At 37.7% G+C, this 26,200-nt stretch overlaps 1 protein-coding gene across 3 annotated transcripts in view; it reads left to right on the forward strand.

The window, feature by feature from the left end:
* MPP7 (membrane palmitoylated protein 7) overlaps positions 1 to 17,933 on the forward strand; it is a 317,439-nt gene extending 299,506 nt beyond the window's left edge. For all 3 annotated transcript variants that reach the window (XM_034987220.1, XM_034987221.1, XM_034987219.1), the window contains exons 14-17: positions 12,492 to 12,585; positions 13,630 to 13,738; positions 15,289 to 15,432; positions 15,919 to 17,933. In XM_034987220.1, coding sequence (XP_034843111.1) covers positions 12,492 to 12,585; positions 13,630 to 13,738; positions 15,289 to 15,432; positions 15,919 to 16,098 — 527 coding nt within the window. In that variant the 3' untranslated portion in view covers positions 16,099 to 17,933. The remainder of the gene's footprint in view (positions 1 to 12,491; positions 12,586 to 13,629; positions 13,739 to 15,288; positions 15,433 to 15,918) is intronic.
* Positions 17,934 to 26,200: the final 8,267 nt, after the last annotated feature.

The following is a 26,200-nucleotide window of genomic DNA, read 5'->3' on the forward strand; positions in this document are numbered from 1 at the left end:
TGGTTTGCTTCTTTGTGGCAAATTTCATCCTCGATGAGCAGCGTCAACACTGTTTTAAGGCATTTAGGTCATTATCATCAACAAATTTAAATGACTGTTAATGTAACCAGTCTTTCAAAAGGCTGTCTCAGTAAATTAAAGTAGTTAACAAAAAGTGTTGCATTGATCTATGTGAGTGCTGTGAATTGTGTAAGACTAATGAATCACAGACCTGTACCTCTGAAACAAATAATACATTATAGGTTAAAAAAGAGAAGAAGAAGATAGTAGGAAGGGAAAAATGAAGGGGGGGAAATTGGAGGGGGAGACGAACCATGAGAGGCTATGGACTCTGAGAAACAAACTAAGGGTTCTAGAGGGGAGGGGGGTGGGAGAATGGGTTAGCCTGGTGATGGTATTAAAGAGGGCACGTACTGCATGGAGAAGTGGTGGGTGTTATACGCAAACAATGAATCCTGGAACACTACATCAAAAACTAATGATGTAATGTATGGTGATTAACATAACATAATAAAATAAAATTTTTAAAAAGTGATATTAAAAAAAAAAAGTATTGCAGTAGATGTCAAAGACTTGATGAATTGATTCCAAAGTCTTTCTAGTCTGTAATTTGGGCACTCACAGTCAGCCACACTTGTTAATCACTTTGTGGTTTCTCATGAAGGCATATATCACAGTTATATGATTTCATAGTTTCAAGGAACTCGTGTTCGGTAACACTTCTTTATCCATAGAAGACCCCAGTTGGGATTTCTAAAATATATATATAAAAATTAGGGTACCAATTAAAAAAATTTTTTTTTCTTATCTCACCATGGCCGTTACTTGGGAATTTTGTTGGAAGCAGGGGAAGAGGATAGAGTTGGAGTTTGTCTCATATTTGTTTGAGGTTTGTCTTACACTGTAAACATAGTGGGTACTCAGACAGTGAACTAGAGTGAGGTAGTGGCCTGCATTGTGGTTAATAAGTCCATCTTTCCCTTTGAGTTCCCTGGAGAATTTCCAGATCCCTTATTCAGTATTCCTCACTGTGAATGAGTTTGTGAGATTTCTGTGGTCCCTCAGTGCAATAAACACAAAAATTCTTCAGTGGTAAAGTTACATCAGGCTTGGTTAATTTGGGGTGCTTGTGATAAGCAAACACTCTGACTGTAGATATGTCCACTTTTAAATGAGTTTAGCAGTGTCATAAATGTCTTGTTTGCTCGATGTAGTTCTACTTTTAGCCCTCCCTAGGGGACTCCGTATGTCAGGGCCATGATCCTTAAAATTGTGTGGGCTACATTTGCAGTGTCCTGCCATTACAGTTGAAGAAAGGAAACCTTTTCTCAGTTCGCCAGAGACCAGTTAATGCACATAAAATTCTCAGTTTTGATTTTCACCAATACATTTTTATGAAGCTATTTGCCAAACGAACACCAGTAAACAAAACGAAGCTGTTGAAGTAATAAATGAATATTAACCCTAAATTCAAAAGCAGGGCATCATACTAATTTTAATAGCTTTTAAACTCTTGGATGCATATTATGTTATATACACATGATAGAGTTTATTTCTATTGTGAAATTCATTCTTAGCTTTTATGATAGAATTAAATTTATTAGTATTTCATGCTATTCCTGCAAAGGGTGTATCACCTCATAAAAAAATAGCATAACTTCTTGGTGCTTTAAGATCAGAAATATGAAAAACTGTTTTAAGAGATCTGAATGTTGTGTTAAAATATACTTGGTAACTAAAAGTCCATTAAAATTTTAGATATAATTTAAATTAATCGGGTTTTATAAATCCATTCCTTTTTGTATTGAGGTACTTTTTCCCACTTCCCTCAGTTTTCCTTTTCTATACTACTAAGATATAATTGAAATAAATAAGCTGCACATATTTAAAATGTACAATTAGATCAATTTTAATATACATAGACACACATGAAATCATCACCACAATCAACATAATGAACATTTCCATCTCTTCAAAAAATTTCCCCATGCGTTTTGTAATCCATCCTTCTACCCCTGGCTTTGGGCAACCATGAATCTATACTCTGAAACTATAGATTAGTTTGAATCCTCTAGCACTTTATATAAATAAAATTATACAATATGTTCCCAGATTCTTTTTGCCTGGCTTATTTCACCCAGCATGAGTTTGAGATTCACCGAGGTCATTTCATAAACCAACAATTCATCCTTTTTCATCACTCAGTGGTATTCCACTGTATAGAAATTCTATAATTTATTTATCCATCCATTTACCTGTTGATGGATACTTGGGGGGTTACCCCCATTTTTTGTTATTACAGATAAACCTATAAGCTAAATATTCTGATGAACATATGTTTTTGTTTCTGTTGGGTAAATATGGAGTAATAGAATGGCTGGATCATATTTAATTTTTTAAGAACCTACACAAACCATTTCCCAAAATGGTTATACCATTTTCCAGCCCAGTAGCAGTGTATGCAAGATCTAGTTTTTTGCAGCTTTGCCAACAGTTGGTATAGCCAGCCTGTTAAATTTTTCTCTGTGTGATACAGCCCTATCTCAGGGATATTATGGGTTCAGTTCCAGACCATCACAATAAGGTAAATACTGCAATGAAGCAGCTCAAATGAATTTTTTGTTTTCCCAGTAGTCTCTTAAGTGTGCAATAGCATTATGTCTGAATAAACAATGTACATTCCTTAATTTTAAAATACTTTATTGTTAAACAATGCTAACCATCATCTGAGCTTTCAGTGAGTAATATTTTTGCTGGGGGAGGGTCTTGTCTTGAGGTGGCTGGCTGCTGACTGACCAGGGTGGTGGTTGCTGAAGGCGAGGGTGGCTATGGAAACTTCATAAAATAAGACAACAGTGAGGTTTGGTGCATCAATAGACTCTTCCATTCATGAACTATTTCTCTGTAGCATGCAGTTCTGTTTGATAGCATTTTACTCAATCCTCTCAAACATTGTGCTTCTTTATCAGCTCAGTTTAGGTAATATTCTAAATATTTTTTTGTCATTTCAACAATCTTCACAGATTCTTCACCATCTCAAGAAACCACTTTCTTTGCTCATCTATAAGAAGCATCTCCTCATCCATTAAAATTTTATCACAAAATGGCAGTAATTCAGTCACATCTTCAGGCTCCGCTTCTAATTATAATTTTTGTGCTGTTTCCACCACATCTGCAGTGACTTCCTCCACTCAAGTCTTGAACCCCCCAAGTCATCCATGAGGGTTGGAATCAGCTTCTTCCAAACTGTTAGTGTTGATACTTTGACCTCTTCCCATGAATCATAAATGTTCTTACTGGCATCTAGAATGGTAAATCTTTTCCAAAAGAAAATTTTCTTTCCATAACTCAGTTTTCAATTTACTTTGCCCAAAGCCATCAGAGGAATCACTATCTATGGTAGCCATAGCCTTACAAAAATGTATTTCTTAAATAAGAATTGAAAGTCACATTTATTCCTTGATCCATGGACTACAGAATGGTTGTTGTGTTAGCAGGCATGAAAATAACCTTAATCTTGTTGTACATCTCCATCAGAGCTCTTGGGTGACACAGTGCATTGTCAATGAGCAGTCCTATTTTATTTTATTTTATTTTATTACATTTTATTATGTTAATCACCATACTTACATCATTAGTTTTTGATGTAGTGTTCCATGATTCATTGTTTGCGTATAACACCCAGTGCTCCATTCAATACATGCCTTCTTTAATACCCATCACCAGGCCAACCCATCCCCCCACCCTCTCCCCTCTAGAACCCTCAGTTTGTTTCTCAGAGTCCATAGTCTTTCATGTTCGTCTCCCCCTCCGATTTCCCCCCCTTCATTTTTCTCTTCCTACTATCTTTATTTTTTTTAACATACAATGTATTATTTGTTTCAGAGGTCCAGGTCTGGATTCAACAGTCTTACACAATTCACAGCGCTTACCATAGCACATACCCTCCCCAATGTCTATCACCCAGTCACCCCATCCCTCCCACCCCCCACCACTCCAGCAACCCTCAGCTTGTTTCCTGCGATTAAGAATTCCTCGTATCAGTGAGGTCATATGATACATGTCTTTCTCTGATTGACTTATTTCTCTCAGCATAACACCCTCCAGTTCCATCCACATCATTGCAAATGGCAAGATCTCATTCCTTTGATGGCTGCATAATATTCCATTGTATATATATATGACATCTTCTTTATCCATTCATCTGTCGATGGACACCTTGGCTCTTTCCATAGTTTGGCTATCGTGGACATTGCTGAGCAGTCCTATTTTAAAAGGAATCTTTCTGAGCACTAGGTTTGAACAGTGGGCTTAAAATATCCAGTAAGCCATGTTGTAAATAGATGTGCTGTCATCCTGGCTTTGTTGTTCCATTTATAGAGCACAGGCAGAGTAGATTCAGTTAATTCTTAAGGGCACTGCGATTTTCAAAACAGTCAATGAGCACTGGCTTCACCTTAAAGTCATCAGCTACATTCGCCCCTAACAAGCCAGACTGTCCTTTGAAGCTTGAAGCGAGGCATTGACTTTTCTCTAGCTATGAAAGTCCTAGATGGCATCTTCTTCCAATAGAAGTCTATTTCATTTAAGTGAAAATCTACTTAGTGTAGCCACCTTCATTAACGATCTTAGCTAGATCTTCTGGCTAACTTGCTCTAGCTTCTACATCAGCATTTGCTGCCTCATCTTGCACTATTCTGTTATGGAGACAGCTTCTTTCCTTAAACCTCATGAACCAACCTCTGCTAGCTTCCAACTTTTCTTCTGCAGTTTCCTCATCTCTCTCAGCCTTCAGAGAACTGAAGAGAGTCAGGGCCTTACTCTGGATCAGGCCTGGGCTTAGGAGAATGTCATGGCTGGTTTAATCTTCTCTCCAGACCACGCATACTTTCTCCATAGCAATAATACGGCTGTTTCACTTTCTTACCATTCGTGTATTCACTGGAGTAGCACTTTTTAATTTACTCCAAGAATTTTTCTTTGTGTTCACAACTTGACTCGTGCGAGAGCTTTCAGCCAATTTCAGCTTTCCACATGCCTTCCTCACTAAGCTTAATCACGTCTAGCTTTTGATTTAAAGTGAGAAGGTGGGACTCTTCCTTTCACTTGAACACTTAGAAGCCATTGTAGGGTTATGAATTGTCCTAATTTCAATATTGTTGTGTCTCAGGGAATGGGGAGGCCTGAGGAAAGGGGGAGAGATCGGGGAAATGGCTGGTCAGTGGAGCAGTCGAACACACACATTTGTTGATTAAGGTCACTATCTTATGTGGGTGCAGTTCATGGCACCCCAAAACAACTACGATAGTAACATCAAAGGTCACTGATCACAGATCACTATAACAAATATAATAATGAAAAAGTTGGAAATATCACAAAAATTACCAAAATGTGACATAGAGACACAAATGAGCAAATGCTGTTGGAAAAATGGCGCTGAGAGATTTGCCACAAACCTTCAATTTGTTTTAAAAACAAAACAATGAGAAACAGTATCTGCGAAGCACAATAAAACAAGGTATGCCTATATGTGGGTAGTGGTATCTCATTGTACTTCAATTTGCATTTAATTAATGACTAATGATGTTGAGCATCATTTCGTGGACCCACTCATTTATGCATCTCCTTTGGTGAAGTGCTTATTCAAATATTTTGTCCATTTTTAAAAATTGCATTGTCTCACTGAGTTTGAGAATTCATTATATATTCTGGATATGTGTCCCTTATGTGATAAATGTATTATTCATATATTCTTCTCAGTCTGTGGATTGGCCTTTTTTTTTTTTTTAGACTGTGCGCACAAGGTGGGGGAGGGGCAGAGGGAGAGAGAGAATCTTAAGCAGGCTCTGCACCTGGCACAGATCCTGAGATCATGACCTGAGCCAAAATCAAGAGTTGGTTGCTTAACCGACTGAGCCACCCAGGCATCCCACCTTTTTATTTTTTTAATGGTGTTTTTCAAAAACCAGCAGTTTTTAATTTTGACAAAGTCTGATTTATCATTTCATGTTTTGTGCTTCTGGTGCTCTAAAAATCCTTTATCTCAGGACCATAAAGACATTCTGCTTTTTCTAGAAGTTTTATAGTTTTACATTTTACATTGAGGTCTTGATCCATTTCAAGTTGTTTTTTCGTGTTGTTTAGCAGATTTGCCTTGTTCCTGATCTCAAGGGAAAACAACTCCCATCTTTTACCATTAAGTATGTTGTTGACTCATTGATGGCCCTGTTATTTGTTTGAAAGCAGTCTCTGCAATTCCTAGTTTGCAGAGACTTTTTGTCATGAAAGGGTGTTGAAATTTTTTCTAATGCTCTTTCTGGATACATTGAAATGATGTATTATCCTTCATTCTGTTAATATGGTGAATTCCATTGATTTTCAAATGTTCAGCTAACCTCTCATTCATGAGATAAACTCTACTTGGTCATGATCTCATATCTTTTGAAAAAATGTATTGTCCAATTTGACTTGCTAATATTTTTGTTAAGGACTTTTGCACCTAAATTTATGATGGAGATTGGTGTGTAATGTTTTCTAATTCTAATCTAAGCAGTTTGTTAGATTTTGCTATTAGGGTTATACTAATATCATAAAATGAATTAAGCAGTAATCCCTCTTTATGCAAAAATATGTTGATGTGGGATTTGTGTTATTTCATTCCTAATGGTGGACAGACTTCATCGGCCATCTAGGCCTGGAATCTTTGGGGGAAGGTTTTAAAAAACAGATTTATTTAGGGGTGCCAGGGAGGCTCAATCAGTTAGGCATCTGCCTTTGGTTCGGGTCATGATCCTGGGATCCTGAGATCAAGTCCCACATCAGGCTCCCTGCTCTGCAGGGAGTCCACTTCTCCTTCTGGCCCTCCCCGTGCTTGTGTGTGTTCTCTCTCTCTCAAATAAATAAAATCTTTAAATAATAGATTTATTCAGTAGATACAGGGCTGCTCAGATATTGTCTCCTCTTGTTTCAATTTTGATTCTTTATGCTTTTCAAGAAATTTATCCATGTCATCTAAATTGTCAAATATGTTGGCATAAAGTAATGCATAATATTCTCTAATCCTTTTTAATGTTCAAAGGATCTTTGGTAATAACTCCTTTTTCATTATTTATATTGGTAATTTTTGTTCTCTTTTTCTTAATCACTGTAATTAGATTTTAAATTTTTATTGTTTTTCTTTATTGTCTTTTTTTCTATTTTGTTAATTTGTTTATTATTCACTTCTCCTTGGCTCGGGTTTACTTTGATCTTTGCTTTCTACCAATTTTTAAGATGAACTTTACTGATTTTAGATCTTCTTTTCTGATAGAAGTACATAAAGGCATAAGTTTCCTGCTACACACTATGTTCTTCATGTACTTCACAGTATTTGCTCACTTTTATTGTTTCATTTTTGAGTCATAATTATTTTGAAGTGTGTTATTTAATATTTGAGGTTATCCTAGATATCAGTTTTTCATTATTTTATGGTTAGAGAATTTACTCCTTATGATTTGGATTCTTTTAAATTCATTGGGACTTTTTTTTTAATCTTTTTATTTTTTTATTCTTATGTTAATCCCCATACATTACATCATTAGTTTTAGATGTAGTGTTCCATGATTCATTGTTTGTGCATAACACCCAGTGCTCCATGCAGAATGTGCCCTCCTCAATACCCACCACCAGGCTAACCCATCCTCCCACCCCCCTCCCCTCTAGAACCCTCAGTTTGTTTTTCAGAGTCCATCGTCTCTCGTGGTTCGTCTACCCCTCCGATTTCCCCCACTTCATTCTTCTCCTCCTGCTACCTTCTTCTTCTTCTTTTTTTTCTTAACATATATTGCATTATTTGTTTCAGAGGTACAGATCTGAGATTCAACAGTCTTACACAATTCACAGTGCTCACCATAGCACATACCCTCCCCAATGTTTCTCACCCAGCCACCCCATCCCTCCCACCCCACCCCCCACTCCAAAGACAACCGACAGAATGGGAGAAGATATTTGCAAATGACATATCAGATAAAGGGCTAGTATCCAAAATCTATAAAGAACTCATCAAACTCAATACCCAAAGAACAAATAATCCAATCAAGAAATGGGCAGAAGACATGAACAGACATTTTTCCAAAGAAGACATCCAAATGGCCAACAGACACATGAAAAAGTGCTCAATATCGCTCAGCATCAGGGAAATCCAAATCAAAACCTCAATGAGATACCACCTCACACCAGTCAGAATGGCTAAAATTAACAAGTCAGGAAACGACAGATGTTGGCGGGGATGCGGAGAAAGGGCAACACTCCTACACTGTTGGTGGGAATGCGAGCTGGTGCAGCCACTCTGGAAAACAGTATGGAGGTTCCTCAAAAAGTTGAAAATAGGGCTACCATATGATCCAGCAATTGCACTACTGGGTATTTACCCCAAAGATACAAAAGTAGGGATCCGAAAGGGTACGTGCACCCCGATGTTTATAGCAGCAATGTCCACTATAGACAAACTGTTGAAAGAGCCAAGATGTCCATCGACAGATGAATGGATAAAGAAGAAGTGGTATATATATACAATGGAATATTATGCAGCCATCAAAAGGAATGAGATCTTACCATTTGCAACGACGTGGATGGAACTGGAGGGTATTATGTTGAGCGAAATAAGTCAAACAGAGAAAGACATGTATCATATGATCTCACTGATATGAGGAATTCTTAATCATTGGGACTTTTTATGGGCCAGCATATGATCTACCTTTTGACAAATGCATCATCTACACTTGAAAATAATGTGTATTCTTCAGTTACTGGATGTAGTAGTACACAGGTATTAATTAGACCCCTGAGGTTGGTGATGGTGTGTAGATCCCCTGTGTCTTACTGATACTTTGTCTAGTTCTATCAGTTGTTGAGAGGCAGTAAAACCCATTCTGATTGTGAACTTGTCCATTTCTCCATTTAACTCAGCCAATTTTTGCCTCATGTACTTTCAAGTTCTGTTATTATGTGTGTACAAATTTATAATTGTTAATTTAAGTTTCTCTTACGAAACATTCGTCTTTGTCTCTGGTCATACTTTTTTTTCAAGTCTCTTGTCTGATACTAAAGTAGCCACTTCAGCACCTTATGCTTACTGTTTACATGGTACATACACTGTCTTCTACCTGTTCATTTCCAGCTTATCTGTGTCTTTAATGTGTCTTTCTTATAAACTAATAGACAGCATGTACTAGGGTCTTGCTTTTTCACCTATTCTCTGCCTTTTAATTGGAGTATATAAACCAATTAACATTTATTGAGTTATGGAAATGATTAAATTTAACGTACGATTAAGTTTTTGTTTATCCCGTTTGTTTTTGTTTTTGTTTTTGTTTTGCTTTTTATTTCTTCTTCTTTTTTATTTGAATGTTTATTAGTGTTCCATTTCAGTTTACTTATTGGCTCTCTGCTTCTGTGTCTTTGCATTACTTGTTATTGGTTGCTCTAGGGATTACAACAGGCTTAGTGTCTAACCATTGACAGTCTGCTTAGAATTAACTTCATGCCATTTCACATAATATATAGAAACCTTGCAATCATATAAATCCCTTTTTCCTAGTCTTTTTTGTTCTAGTTGACAAATGTGTTACATTTGCGTACATTGAAAACTACCAGATATTATAACTTTTAAATCAGTTGTATATATATTTTATATATATGTGTCTATATTATATATATGTATATGTATGTTTAAGGAATGTAAGAGGAAAAAACAGACTTTTATTTCTACTCAACTATTCTTTCTGTTGCTTTCTTCATTTCTTGAAGATATAAATTCCTTCTTAACATTTCCTTTTAGCCTAAGAACTTTCTTGAATATTCTTTTAGAACAGATATGCTGATGAATTATTAGTCTCTCTTCTTCTGAAAAGGTGTTTGTTTTGCTTTTTTCTCCTGAAGGATATTTTAGGTGAAGTTCTTTTCTTTCAGTACTTTAAGTCTAGATATTATTTCATTGAGTTCTTGTTTTTACGATTTATAATAAATCTGTAGCCACTGAAATCATTATTCCTCATGTGTACTGTATTGGTTTTTACTGGATGCTTTCAAGATTTTTTTTTATCCTTGACTGTTAGTACTCTGGTTTTGATGTGTCTAGGCATGATTTTTCTCTGAATTTATCCTATTTGAGATTTGTTGAGCTTCTGAAATTTATAAAATATATGTCTTTCACCAGATTTTAGCAGTTTGGGGCCACTGTTTCTTCAAATACACTTTTTTTTTGCCTCGATAATCTTTTTCGTCTCCTCTGGCATCCAAATTACACATTTATTTCCCAGGTCCCTCAGGTTCCATTTATATCTTTTCAATCTTTTTTTTCTTTGTTGCTCAGATTTTATAATTTCCATTGATCTATCTTCAAGTTCATTGACTATTTTCTCTGTCCTCTCCATTCTGCTACCTAGCCCATCTAGCAACTTGTTTGTTAGATATTGTATATTTCCATTCTAACATTTCCATTTGATTCTCCTTTATAGTTTCTATTCCTCTGAGAATTTATATTTCCATTCATTTCAGATGTTTTCCTTTACCTTATAAAACACAGTTATAAACACATAAGTTCTTAAATTCTTAAATTCCTTGGTAGTTCTAACTTCTGGGTCATTCAGAGTTGCCATCTACCATTTTCCCCTTGAGAATTGGTCATAATTTTTTGGTTCTTTTATATTAAATGATTTTAAATTGCATTCTGGATGTTATGAATGCAGTGTTGTATCAACTCTAGGTCCTGCTTACAGTGGAGCAGAAAATACAGGATTAACTTAAAAACAAAAACCCTGAGGAGTTGCAGTGCCAACATGGCAAGTGAAAACCTGGATATAGCCCATCCTTACTGCTGATTACAGCTAAAAACTCTGGGCCCGAGATAGCGGTCGGAGCACTTTGAAAATGAGTAAAGCAGGAAGATGGTGGAGGGGAGTCAACATTCCGGAGAATGTTTTCATTTTAGCAAGTCATCACCCTTTTATGTTCATACCGTAAGTTCTGTCTCATTTTCTGTGAGTTGTGGTTTCAATCTCAGTTCAGTTCTCTTAAGTTTTTGCTACACTGATTTGGGTCTTCCCTGTCACATGTGGTTCAGGGGTGAGTCTGATAGTTGTGTGCATAGTTCAAATCTCAGCTCTTTCTCTAAGTCTTTTCTACATTGGTTTGGGGGTGTTCTGTGCTGCTGTTATTCACGGGTTAGGCTGAGACTTGTGTATTCTAATCTCAGTTCACATATGAAAATATTGCTGTGTTACCTTGAGTCTGAATTGCAAGTGTATAGCTCAGGGGTTATTCTTCAGCTAGTTTTGGTTCCTTCACAGCTTTAGAGTATCTTCTTCATCCAGTCTTCCTGGATTACCTCCACACTCTTCAATTTGTAAGGGCTTTTTAAAAGTTTTTTCTTTGTTCTTTTCACCAAAAAGGCTCCTACTGGAATTTAGTCACACAGAACAGCATGATGCTCTGCAAATGTTCCCACCCTCAGGGCAAAGCTAAGAAGAAATAAAAGTTAAAACTCTACCCCATGCAGGTTGATTCCTCGCCACAGTCTACCTGCTTTTTATTTATTTTCAGAGTGCTGAGATAGTTGTCTGGGCCCAGAGTTTTTAGCTGAAATCTGCAGGAAGGATGGGCTATGGTCAGTTTTTTGCTTGCCCTATCAGCATGCAACTCCTTAGGTTTGGTTATGTTTTTACAGTTAATCCTGTATTTTCTGCTCCATTATAACTTAGTAGCAGATAGGCAACATTACTGAACATTTGGAAGTTCAGTAGTATTCTAAGAAGGTGTTTATAATTTTGCAAAGGAGGAATGAATAGCATTTAGTCTTCGAATTCAGTCAATTAGTAAAACAAAACATTGATGGCATACTTACTATGTGCTGTGTATGGAAGACAGTAAAATAATTTCAGAGTTTACCTTACAACCTAGTAGGCATTAGGCTTGCTTCAATGAATAACGATCAGTAAGTATGGTAATAAGCATATTATCTGCAAAAGACAGGAGTTTTTCCTCAAGGGTTAAAATACTATTTTTACTTAACTAACATTATAACCTTCAAAATAATGAATAGCACAGACACAATGCAATTTAATCTTGAATCCATATTCAAATCAGTGTTGTACTTTCATATCGGTAGAGAAAATCTGAATGACACTTTAATCAATTTGCTTTTTTCTAAGTTTTTAAATCTGGTTTATGAAAAACACATTATTTTTTATTTAAAGATTTTATTTGATAGAGAGCGTGAGCACAAGCAGGGTGAGGGGCAGAGGGAGAAGCAGGCTCTCCGCTGAGCAGGGAGCCTGATGCAGGGCTTGATCCCGGGACTCTGGGATCATGACCTGAGCCGAAGGCAGACGTTTAACCTACTGAGCCACCCAGATGCCCTGAAAAATACTTTAATACATGATGATTTCTTTTTTAGTGTCCTCCTTAGGGTAGCTGATGTAAACTTTTGTAAACTCTTTTTAATTAAATCGCAGACACGACCAGAGCAAGAAGAAGCCAGGAGAGCGATGGTGTGGAATATATTTTCATTTCCAAGCATTTGTTCGAGACAGATGTACAAAATAACAAGTATGTGGCGGTTTTTTGTGTGACTCTTGTTTTTAAGCCTGTGCCTCTGTATCCAGTTTCCAGGGAACTGAGGGTTCCCTTCCATTTGAAATAAATTTTAAGTTTTATAATATCTGAAATGGATAAAAAGGTGATAATTCAGTTAGTAGGTGTTATCAGTCTTCACCTGTAATTTTTTAATAACCTAGAGCTGCTATGTTTCTGGTAAGTTCAATGGGTAGGAATTATTTTGAAGGATGAGGGAATGTTGCTCATATATTATTGTGACCTCTTTCCACCCCACTCATTGAATCTTAACATAGAATTTGAATAGAATTTTCTTTAAAAAACTAACAACAATGTAATAGATCCCTAGTTCGACCATCTCTCCCGCATGCACCTCTCACCCTCATTGGCTCTTCAAAAAATTAAAATACTGTTCATCACCTTGCTTGTACCACGTCCCCTGGCCAGCTCTAACCCTCCCCCCCCAACCTCCCCAGGTCCTCCATTTGCTTCAGCGTGAATATTTTAGGGTATCAGGAAGCAATGTGTGTTTTAATGTGAGATTTGGGGATTTTATTGAAACATCAAAATGCTTTTTTCCACGTTTGGCACAGCGATTGTGTTTTTATAGCACGTAATCGGCTGCCCTGCTTCCATTAGCCACCAGGCAGCCCCTCCTGTCGTTCTAAAGCTGAGCGTGGTTATTCTGTAGCGTGCAGTGAAAGTTCAGTAGTTTCTATTGTTTGGCTTATTCACTGCTTTATTGCATTGCATTAGTTCTGAAAAAGAGGTGATGGAAAACAGAGTACTGCTGGCCTGAAGTACTTTTTTTCTGCTTAAGTGTAATACAAGCAAGTGTTACTGATTTGAAAATGTAAAATACAAGATTTTTAAAAATTGACATTCTGGAGGACTTGGCCCTACTTATTTTATTGAACACAGTAAAAAAAAAAAAATTACATGTTCAGCAAAAATCTTTTCTATATTTGAATTATGTCTTCCCACTTATATCTATAATTAATTCACAAATGGCTCTGATTTAGATCTGATTTCCTACAGGTTTATTGAATACGGTGAATATAAAAACAACTACTACGGGACGAGTATAGACTCCGTGCGGTCTGTCCTAGCTAAAAACAAAGTTTGTTTGTTGGATGTTCAGCCTCATGTAAGTGAACAATGAACTATTCAGTACCATTCTGGCCCATGTGAGCTACCACACTCCATGTGAACCTTTCAATCTGGGGGTAAATCTGAAGGCTGCTCACTTTGGGCATATCTGTGGCTTTCCTAATGACAAAAGCATTTAAATGTAATTTGAGAAGTCTCTGGTGAGAGGAAAATAAAAAAGGCCCATAATGTTAAAAAAGAGGAGTTAGGGGAAGCCACAAGATCTGTTTGTAACTCTTGTTTATATTCTGTGTTAGCCAAGTACAAGACTCTTAGATATTTCTTCTGTGTAAAATACGGTGCTACGTGTATAATGGATTTTTAAGTGTTAAGTCTGATTATAAGTGTTTGTAATTTTTACAATGGACACTTTGGTTCTTGGCCTTCTTTTGAGTCTCTACATATCCTAGAAGCATACACCCTGTACACAGAGCTGTGGGACATTTCACAGGAATTGAACTGAATGAGATCCTTCCTGCGGCTGTCAGCTGAATCCTTGCTGGCAGCCGGGGAATGCTTAGGAACACTTTGGACCAAGGATGCCAGTGGATGAAGCCATTCCGTTCTTACTGAACCACATCTCCTCCAGCAGAGACCCTCCCCATAGCGTTTTCCTTGTTACCCAGGGGCCACAGAGTCTCGCTCCACTGATGGGTACACAACCTCCAAGAGTGAGTGGCCTGGAGAAGCCCTTCATTCTTCTTCAGGAAGATGAATCTGGAGTCAAAGCGCCCCAAGAATCAGTAGGGCAGCTGACCCCTTCACGTAGGCACCGGCGATGAGTAGACTACTCCTGCTTGTGCAGCCGGCTCTGTGCCAGGGCCCTGGGTCTAGTCGTGTCCAGCTTTGTCAGTGCAGGTCCAGCTCTCTGTCCGAGAGCCTCACTAGCCCTCCGGACGTATGGATCCTCCGGCTGCACCCCCACACCCCACCATAACCTTTCAGGGGAGTTTGTGGTCTGTACTCACGTTCTGAGGAGGCCCTGACACACAGGTCAAGAGGCTCCCTCCACTCCCACCCTTTTGCCATTCCCCCTAGACTGTAGACGAGTCCTCAGAAGCATAGCGGAAATAATGTAAGATATTTTGATGGGAGAATGTTGACAAGCTTCATGGAAAGCGGAAGTCTTGCCCACAGAACGGCAAACAAGACAGACAGAATGACAGACTCCTGTTTGAGATCAGGAAGAGGCTTAGGTGGGATGGTTGGAAAACTTTCATGTGCAGACACTTAACGCATAGCATCTTTTGAGTATTTGATTTAAAAATCAGTTTTATGATATTTTTAGCTGCTTCTGTCCAATATGAATTATGACATTTTTCAAAACATTTTAAAAGGCAAGTTATATTCTCCAACATTTTTTCAGGGGTATATAATTATGACATTTAATTATGACATTTAACTGATTGAATAATATATTGAAAGAGCTACTGGCCTTAATTAGATAATTTTAAGGAATTTTCTCCTTTGAAAGAAACTTTGGTTTACTGTAAAATTCACTCATGACATTATGAAGAAATAAAAGAAGACTTATTTTCTTCCTTGCAGACAGTGAAGCATTTAAGGACCCTAGAATTTAAGCCCTATGTGATATTTATAAAGCCTCCATCAATAGAGCGTTTGAGGGAGACAAGAAAAAATGCAAAGATTATTTCAAGCAGAGATGACCAAGGTGCCGCAAAGCCTTTTACAGTAAGTACAGTGATGCTCAGTAAGAAGATGTAAGTGGTACTTGAAATCATACATGTGGGAGCCACTACTTTCGGAAAACATGGTGTAGTAGATGCTGTGATCCAAAACCCGATAAAAGACAGAATTGTATTTGGGTACAGACATTTTGAGTGATTGCGCTGTACTGGCTTTCTGTGCTTCTATGAATAGATCTTCAAATTATATTGACTGAACTATCCCTGTAATAATAAGTGAATGAGTGACAATCCTGAAATTCACGAAAGGTGGGAACTTTGATTCTGTGCAAGCAGTTGAGCAGATCCGAGAGAGAACATCAGAAGGTATGACGTCTGAAGAACTTGCAGTTCAAGAGGGTCATTTTCATTTGTGGCTGAAAGAATAAACACAGAATAGCATTTGATAAACCAGTTGTGGAAATGTCTGCGTCCATGTAAAGTGATGTAATTGCCTGGTTAACCAAAGTTTTTTTAATTCTTCCTTTTGCAGGAAGAAGACTTTCAGGAAATGATTAAATCTGCACAGATAATGGAAAATCAGTATGGTCATCTTTTTGACAAAATTATAGTAAATGATGACCTTACCGTGGCATTCAATGAGCTAAAAACAACTTTTGACAAATTAGAGACAGAAGCCCACTGGGTTCCAGTGAGCTGGTTACATTCATAACTAAGGGAAATTCCCACAATCATCTTTTTTGTAGAGTGCATGATGAAATCAGTTACCGTTCTGGTGGTAGGGCTTTTTAATCTATATCACTGTTGTAGATGTGCAGTCTTGCTTAAAACTGAATGTTGGTTTTGTTTGTATCTTTATCCAGCCTTACTTCAAACACAATATTTGAGTAGAAGATCCAAAATCAAAATTTGCACAGTACTGTATTTTGAGCAGAGCTTTGAACTTTTTGGTTGTCTTTAATATACAGCTGTATCTCCAAGATGAGGTTGGACTTTTTAGAGAGAAACAGCTAGGGAATTGATACTGGAGTTCAGTGCTTCAGCAGGTCTCAGACGTGGTCCCTCCATCAAGTTTGTACGTTAACAGTTGAAGGTACTAACTTAGCAGCCTTGAGCAGCTCCAGGCAAACAGGACAGCTTTGCTGTTCTTTGGATGGGTCACTATAGGTTCACCTAGGCTGACAATAAGGCGTCCTCTTGCTATTCTAAAAGCGCAACCTTTTTCTTACATATATACAATATAGTCAGAGTGTATTTAAAAATCTTTCTTAAAGGAATTACGACACGTTTGCCTTAGTGAGTGGCCTGCATGTTATAGCTTGAGACGACCTCTTAGGACTACATATCAGTGACTCGAGTATTTAATGAGGGAAGATACGACTTTTAAAAATGATTGTATATGTAACTAAAAGCCCTTCCTTATGGTATTAGTCTTTGTAAGGTTGGTGATATCTTGGGGCAAGTAATGATTACGAAGGACATTTTTATTTGTAAATCCTCAGACAGGATTTCCAGAGTCACTATCCAATAAATTATAAGAATGTGATTCCTATTCTCAAAGTAGATGTTTTACATGTTACTGATACAGTTAAAATGTGATCATTTTTCACATGTGCAATTGATCATATACTTAAATTGCACTAAAATGTATTTTAGAAAAACTTTTCGTATAATGTTAACTTACCTCTTCATCATCAAAATAATTCTTAACACTGGTCAGGTACCATCCTAATCTTACCATTTTTAAAGAATCTTAAGAAAGACTCTTGTAAATAATTTAGATGGGCTCTCATTTTTCTTTGTTACTACTGAACTTCAGCATACTAGAAAGGGCCATAAGTTGTTTAAGAGAACATGTCTTGCCATTCTTGCATGCAGTAAGACCCTGCCAATCAAAAATCATCACATCTATGACTTTCAAACAGAAAATATTTTTTGTTGATTTGTAAAGAGAGTTTAGATGTCATCAGAAAAATAGAATGTAGTGAAATTTTATATATTTATAAAATCTTTGAAAGGCGTATTTTTTTAATTATCAAATGGAGCTATTCATAAAATAAATTGTATGTAAAGATGTCATAATTTAAAAGAGTAGTTTTATAAGTCAGGGTCAACATTCCATGTAAATATTTGACCTTTGTTCGTTCACAGATAGCCCACGAGTGTTATATGTGCACTGTGCACTTGGTAGCATTATCCACTGGATTTCCTTCAGACGCGTCAAATTTCATATTAGAAACAGAGACAAAAACTGCTGTAATGGTCTTGATACACACTCTCACTAAAACAATCAGACCAGATGTTACTTAACATGATCCAGACAGTGAGTTCTAAGTTTATAAAGTCAATAGCAAGCCATCTAGATTTTTAAAGGAGTGGGGAAGAGGGCTGCCGTACTTTAAAGTTGTATGGCTGCTCTAAGAAAATACAACTCTTACACAGAGAGTTTGGGTAGAATAGACTCCTCTTTGAACACTAAGATCTCCTATAAATCAAAGCTTCCTGTACAAGGAGTAATGGGAAACGTGTAATTATCTAGGCAATTGTCTAAATAATTTAATTTAGGCAGTCCAACCAAATTCTTTACTGTGGGGGTAGAGGGTAGTGTAATGTGGTGGAAACAGAGTCCTTCTGGCTGTTGGTGGCGATGGGGTGTTATTTAAAAATATAACTGTCCAGGGGCGCCTGGGTGGCTCAGTCGTTGAGCGTCTGCCTTCAGCTCGGGTCGTGATCCCAGGGCCCTGGGATCGAGCCCCACGTTGGGCTCCCTGCTCAGCGGGGAACCTGTTTCTCCCTCTCCCACTCCCCCTGTTTGTGTTCCCTCTCTTGCTGTGTGTCTCTCTCTGTCAAATAAATAAATAAAAATCTTAAATATATATATATATATATATATAACTGTCCAGACCTTTCTCCCTTTTCACACTAGAATTTTTTGTTTGTTTGTTTTTAATGAAAAGGGGCACCCTGGCAATTTGAGAAATGTTTTATTAGGTTAAAACTGAGTAAGGCAGTGCCAAGGGCTCGTTGATAACTGTTGCGGAAGGCCCTGGACTCTTGCGTCTGCACCCAGACCACCTCCAGCAAGGAGACGTGCCCGGCGCTCCTCACTGTACTAGTTTGGCCGGCTCCCAAGACAGTGTCAGCCACTGTTGCAGAGAAGAGGAATGTTTATAGTTTTGAGTCCGTATATTTAAAATCTGAGATCAGGAAATTCTATATTCCCGTGACTACCAAATTAGAGTCAGTTAAAAATAAAAAGGTGAAATTGAAGTATTTTTTTCCTGTTGCTTTACTTATATAGATGTTCTTAATATCTTTAAGGCTGACATTCCTGGTATTGTATAATGATTGAATGTATCTAAATTGTAATAATTTAAAATTAACAAACCTGTAATCTTCATAGATTTACGAAACTGTTATTAAAAGCTGCTTGAAGATCTGGATTTCTGTTATTTTCTTTTTGACTAGTAAGGATTTCTAAATAAATGTAATGGAAAACCTTTGATCTTCATAAAGTATCTTCAAATCTGTTCTTGCGCTTGGGTATTTAGGATATTGCTTCCCATGGTGGATCAAATTCTGTTTTCTACTCTGATGCCAAGTGGTTCCTTTGAACTTGCCATGTCTAAAATTAAACTTCATGTTTAACTGGGTTGTTTGAGAGATGGAACTTACTAGTCCTGCTCCTCCCCACACAGTGCAGCCATTTAAAGATACGGAGAAATAAAGGGGGGGTGGACGATCGGGGCCCATCCGTGATGGGATCGTCCCTTCTCCTGCTCCTCGCCATCAGGAACTAGAGCATTATCCACATCCTGTTCCTGAATTCCAGTCAGGCAAAACGAAACTTTTTTATTTAGCTGTACATGAGGACAAACTGCCACCTGCTTAGATACACAAGCTAACTAGCAGCGGCCTTGCTTCAACAGTTGGGCCAGTTGGCCCCAGCTGTGCTTCCATGGAAAGACTGTACAGGATAGCAGCTGGAGCGTGGGATCTGGAGCCACACCTCCGGAGTCAGGTTCTGGTTTTGCCTATTACCAGCTTTGCAGCCTTGACACAGTCCTTTAGCCTCTCTGATCAGGTCATAATTCTGCTTACCTCATGGGATCGTTGTGGGCATGGAAGAGCTGATTCACGTAAAGTACTTGGAACAAAACCTGGGAAAGAAATATTCAATAACTGTGAACTCCTGTGTCATAGCGATTATTCTCACATCACACAATTTTAAAATAGCTCTGTAATCACCCCATATAAACAGTTCTCCATTAGCAAATTCACTGGAAGTTTCCTAATAATTTCTATGATGGTTTTATTATGTAAAAAACATCCATTACTTCCAAGTGATACATCAGGACCTAATTAAGTAATCCTATACAGGGAAGTGAACAGATTTTTATTTTTAGCCACTGGTATGTAATAGAACTTCTATCAATTTGAAAGAAATGTCCCTTAATTGTATTAATGCCCTTTCTTCTGCTGCCACACTTCCTTTCCAAAGGAGAAGGAGCGAGCATCCTTACCCTCAAGCTCCTAGAGGGCAGGGAGTATTTTTTGAAACTGCTGTCTTATACACACACTCTGACGCTGGACCAACAACTGCCGACCAAACTGTACTTATGACATCTGTATGATTTCCATTCACTATCTCACCTAATAAAATAGCAACCACACTATTTTCACTGCATTGTGCTTCCCGGTGTTGCTATAACTTGAGCCAGAGCTGGAAACATGAGATCTGGTAATTTGGAGAGGGTTTACCCTTTTTATGCATGCACAGTTTATAATTTTCTCAAAAAGCTGTTGCATTAAGTCAGAACTTGTTGCACCTATGCCTATAAGAACTGGTTAATCCACAAAAAGTGGCTATTATCAGAAGCAGACTTGTATAGCATAATATGCAATTTTGTTTAGTCCGCCTGAGTCCTGGTCCTTAGTGATGAATCAAGACAATTTGCACTTTGCAGGGATTAGTCTGAGTTGGTCGTGCTACCCAATTCCAGGTAATGTCTGTTGGAGAAGCTGTGAATAAGAGTTGTTCCTCTGATTTACTTTATCAAAGATTAAACATCTGCGTGAGGTAAGAGATCTTTTATGCCTTTGTTGTTTGAGATACTTCAATTATTTTGTGATGTTTGCCAATATGACAGCCATAATCCCAACCTTAAACCAGAGGATAATAAAGGTCAATCTGTGGAATGCCCGAGTAGAAAAAAGAAAAAATCCTAAATCCATGATATTATCGAGCTGTTGAACTGATCCTGGGACCTCCTTCCACTAATTGCTGAATACACAATAAAGGTTCTCATGGACTGTTGATGGGAATGTACATTGGTGCAGCCACTGTGGAAAACAACAACTATGGAGGTTCCTCAAAAGGTTAAAAACAGAACTGCATTATGATCCGGCAATACCACTTCTAGGTATATATCTGAAAGAAATGAAATCACTATCTCAAAGAGATATCTGTACTCCCATGTTAATTGCAGCATTACTCATAATAGGCAAGACAAGGAAACAACTTAAGTGTCCATCAACAGATGAATGGATAAAGAATGGATATATACACACACCAATATTATTCAGCTATGAGAAAGAAGGAGATTCTGCATTTGCAACGTGGATGGATTTTGAGGGTCTTATACTAAATGGAGTAAGTCAGAGAAAGGCAATAACTATGTTCTCATTTATATATGTATTCTGAAAAAGGCAAACTCAGAATGTAGGACGGTCATTGCCCGGGGCTGGAGGGTAGGGGAAATGGGGAGATGCTGATCAAGGGTACAAACTTCCAGTTACAAGAGAAATAAATTCTGGGGCTCAAATGTCCAACATACTGACTATAGCTAACAACTTTCAAGTACATTATACAGTATAGTTAAGAGTAGATTTTATCACCACACACAGAAAAAAGGTAATTATATGAGGTCTTGGAAGTGTTAACTAACACTGTTGCAATCCTCTCACAATACATACGTGTATTAAATCATCACCTTGTACACCCTAAACTTATGCAATGTTACAGGTCAATTATACTTCAATAAAGCTGAAAAAATATAAATGTTCTGATGGTTTAAGTCACTGTTAGGCTGTTTACCTGGAAAGCAGCATCCATGAGTAACTCAGGCCTCGCTCACTCTTCCCTTCACTTACCAAAGGCGGTCTTTCTGCTCAGCTGTCAACAAGCCCTGGAGTGAGACACAGTGATTGAACTTGAAAACACTCTGGAACCATAAAAATCATATAATCATCTCAATAGATACAGAAAAGCACTTGATAAAATTCAACATCCATTCATGTTAAAAACTCCCAAGAAGCGGGCTTAGAGGGAACATACCTCAAAATGATAAAAGCCATATATGAAAAACCCACAACTAACGTCATAGTCAATGGTGAAAAACTAAGCACCTTTCCCCTGAGGTCAGGAGCAAAACAAAGATGTCCACTCTCAACCACTTTTATTCAACTTAGTACTGGAAGTCCTAGCTTCCAGTAAAAACAAAAGGCATCCAAATTGGTAAGGAAGAAGTAAAACTCTATATGCGGATGACGTGATACTATACATAGAAAACCCTAAACACTCCACAAAAAAACTATTAGAAATAATAAATGAATTCAATAAAGATGCAGGACACAAAATTAATACACAGAAATCACTTGTATTTCTAAACAGTAGTAACAAACTAGCAGAAAGAGATATTAAGACAATTCCATTTACAATTACACCAAAAAGAATAAAACACCTAGGTATAAACCTAACCAAGGAGTGAAAGACCTATACCTGGAAAACTATAAAACATTGATGAAAGAAACTGAAGATGACACAAATGAAAAGAACTAATATTGTTAAAATGTCCACACTACCCAAAGCAATCTACAGATTCAATGCAATCCCTATCGAAATACCAACAGCATTTTTTACAGAACTAGAAACAAATCATTTTATAGAACAAACTAGAGAGCCCAGAAATACACTCACACTTATATGGTTCACTAATCTACAACAAAACAGGCATGAATATACAATGGGAACAAAAGTCTCTTCAATATATGGTGTTGGGAAAACTGGACAGCTACATGCGAAAGAATGAAACTGAACCACTTTCTTATACATAAAAATAAACTCAAAATGAATTAAAGACCTAAATGTGAGATATGAAACCATAAAACTAAAAGAAAACATAGGCAGTAATTTCTTTGACATCAGTTTTAACAACATTTTTCTAGATAGGTCTCTTCAGGCAAGGGAAACGAAAGTAAAAATAAATTATTGGGACTATACCAAAATAAAAAGCTTTTGCACAGCAAAGAAAACCATCAACAAAACAAGAAGGCAACCTACGAAATGGGAGAAGATTATTTGCACATGATATATCTGATCAGGGGTTAATATCCAAAATAATATAAATAACTTATACAACTAAACACCAAAAACCCCACAAGTAATCCAATTAAAAATGGGCAGAGGACCTACATATAAATTTTTCCAAAGAAGACATACAGATGGCCAACAGACACATGACAAGATGCTCAACATCACTAATTATTAGAGAAATACCAATCAAAACCACAATGAGATATCACCTTACATCTGTAAGAATGGCCAGAATCAAAAAGACAAGAAATAACAAGTGTTGGCGAGGATATGGGGAAAAAGGAGTCCTTACACACTGTTGGTGGAAATGTAAATTGGTGCAGCTGTGGTGGAAAACAGTATGGAGGCTCCTCAAAATACTAAAAATAGAAAAGCCATATGGTCCAGTAATTCCACTACTGGGTATTTACCCAATGAAAATGAAAACAGATTTCCTTTAAAAATGAAATCCAGGGGCGCCTGGGTGGCTCAGTTGGTTAAGCTTCTGCCTTCAGCTCAGGTCATGATCCCGGGTCCTGGGATCGAGCCCCACATTGGGGTCCCTGCTCAGTGGGGAGTCTGCTTCTCCCTCTCCCCCTCCCCCTGCTTGTGCTGTCTCTGTCTCTCTCAAATAAATAAAGAAAATCTTTAAAAAAAAAATAACCAGGGCTATAGAACAATATAATTACTGTAAATGTTAAAGAGAACCTATTATAGCGTAAGTAAAAGTACTGGCAACAGTACTTGGTAGATGCAAGCAAAAAGAAACAAAACAAAGGAGGCAGTAAGAAGAAAAAGAAGAAAAAGAAACAAAACAAACAAAGAAAACAAAGGAGGCAGTAAGAAGAAGAAGAAGAAGAAGAAGAAAAACAAAAAAAGAAAACAAAAGAGGCAGGAAGAAGAAGAAGAAGAGGAAGAGGAAGAGGAAGAAGAAGAAGAAGAAGAAGAAAAAGAAACAAAACAAAAAGAAAACAAAGGAGGCAGTAAGAAGAAGAAAAAGAAACAAAACAAAAAGAAAACAAAGGAGGCAGGAAGAAGAAGAAAGAAGAAGAAGAAGAAGAAGAAGAAAAGAAGAAGAAGAAGAAAGAAGAAAGAAGAAGAAGAAGAAGAAGAAGAAGAAGAAGAAGAAGAAGAAGAAGAAGAAGAAGAAGAAGAAAAGAAGAAGAAGAAGATCAAGACTGAATTCAATGTTTATTAATTGGGTCGATTAATCCTCCTGTAGTAATCAGTAGTATAAGCCACAAAAGGAAGAGCACAGACAGAAGACATAAAGCAAAACCTCTCATGAGAAACATAATCAACAAAACCACATTATTTGGTTATTTTTAAAACACTTCTCTTAGACTGAAGAAAAATGGTTGTAGAAGGTCCACATGTCTTAATCTCTCTGGCTGATCTCATAGCCATGGAAAGAATGTTTTATCCTGCAATTGATGTTACATCTTCTATTGAAGAGCCCCACTGAGCATTTATGAAACACAGTCCCCAAGTAGGCCACAAGGAAAGCCTCATTAAATTCCAAAATATTGAAATATTTCAAATTAAATTGTATCACCACAGTCCAATAGAACTGAAACTGAATGGCAAATAGAAACCAAAGCGGGGGGTGGGGGTTGGGGCGGTGGGGAACCACCTAGAAAAATTTTGTGAAAAATTTGTAAGTGTTCTGATCACTGAGGAAATGAAAATGAAACTGCAGGTTGTTCGGAAAACAGTGAAGCTCTTGATCTTTGAAACAGGACTGAAACTGAGCTTGGGAACGTTTGTTGCCTTAAAAGCTTTTCGGAGGAAAAAAATAAATACTGGCTCAAGCAACTTGGGAAATGAGGACATGAGTGCTATTTTGGCTAGGTTATAATATACACCGAATTTTCCAGGAATGCACTACCATGTAAATCAAAAGAAGGCTGCATTTCATTTTTTTCAGAACGCAGTATGGGTTTTTCACCATTGCAGACCCTCGTGTCACTAACGGATCAATAGTGCTGTGGCACGTGTGCCTCACGTGAGTGTGCACGCCTTGCCGTGGCACGTGTGCTGACTGCATTTGACTCCTGCTATCTTTTTTTAAAAGGTTTATTTATTTATTTGAGAGAGAGAGTCCGGGGGGGGGGGGGTTGGCTAGGGGCAGAGGGAGAGGGAGAGAAAGTCTCTAAGCAGACTCCACGTGGAGCCCTACCGACACGGGGCTCCGTCTCACGATCCTGAGATCATGACTTGTGATCACAACCTGAGCCAAAACCAAGAGCTGGACGCTCAACCGACTGCAGCAGGCAGGCGCCCCTGACCACCGTTATCTTTAGAGAAGAGCTGCCTGAGCGTGCACATGTCAAAGTGTATATTCTGGGCCCAACTGCTTCCCTTTGATTTCTCCTTTACTTTACAATGGGGTTTCTTCTTAATTCTGCAGATTCCATGATCTATGGATTTCATGTCAGGATAGCAAAAGAGACAACACACCATTTCTCTTTATTTATTTATTTATTTATTTATTTATTTATTTATTTATTTTTAAGATTTTCTTTATTTGACAAAGAGAGAGAGAGGGAGAGCACAAGTAGGCAGAGAGGCAAGCAGAGGGTGAGGGAGAAGCAGGCTCCCCGCTGAGCAGGGAGCCCGATGCGGGGCTCGATCCCAGGACCCTGGGATCATGACCTGAGCCAAAGGCAGACGCTTAACGACTGAGCCACCCAGGCGCCCCCACACAATTTCTCTTATAGAAAGGGACCACCAAGTATGATACGGTTGATTACTGGATGCATTGGCCATTCAAATCCCACCTACTTTGTACTCTTTTAATTTCAATGCTCATCCTGATTTAATATTACATTTTGATATGATTCGTATATAATTGAGCATAAGCTAGTATCCCAGCACACACTACTGCTATAAATAGGCTGAAGAAGAAAATATCTTTAAAGTCAGAAATATTTTCAAAACATATCTAAGAGGACTAAATAAAAAGACAAACTAAATTACTGCAGACCTAAATATTAAATTTAAAAATCAGCTAATAGATTCCCCTAGAACATAACTTTAAATAAAGGATAGGGATGCAAATCGAGAAAAAATATTGAGATGTGGAAAACAGATCCAAGAGAGCCAATATCTACCTACCTAGTAGGATCTCCCATCTTCCCTAAATTAAAGATAGGTCCTCGGATTTTAAGATCCAGATATTTCTTTTGAAAATTTGTAAACCTCAGCAATAGAGAAAGAATCCCATGATGAGAGAGACAGAGAGAGATGGAAAGAAGAAAAAGGAGGAGGAAGAGGAAGGGGAGGAGGAGGAGGAGGAGGAGGGTGAGAGGGAAGGAGGGAAAAGGAATCTGCTGGCATCCAGCATCTCATGTGCAAAGGACAAAGGACACATTATGTACTGTGGGAAAAATGGGTATGAGCCTAGAATTCTATAACCAGCCACTGCTCACACCAGACTGTCATTCAAGAGTGACAGTAA

Source organism: Mirounga leonina, unplaced genomic scaffold (assembly GCF_011800145.1).
Source record: "Mirounga leonina isolate KUSES-001 unplaced genomic scaffold, KU_Mleo_1.0 Mir_413, whole genome shotgun sequence".
Taxonomy (NCBI): Eukaryota; Metazoa; Chordata; class Mammalia; order Carnivora; family Phocidae; genus Mirounga; species Mirounga leonina.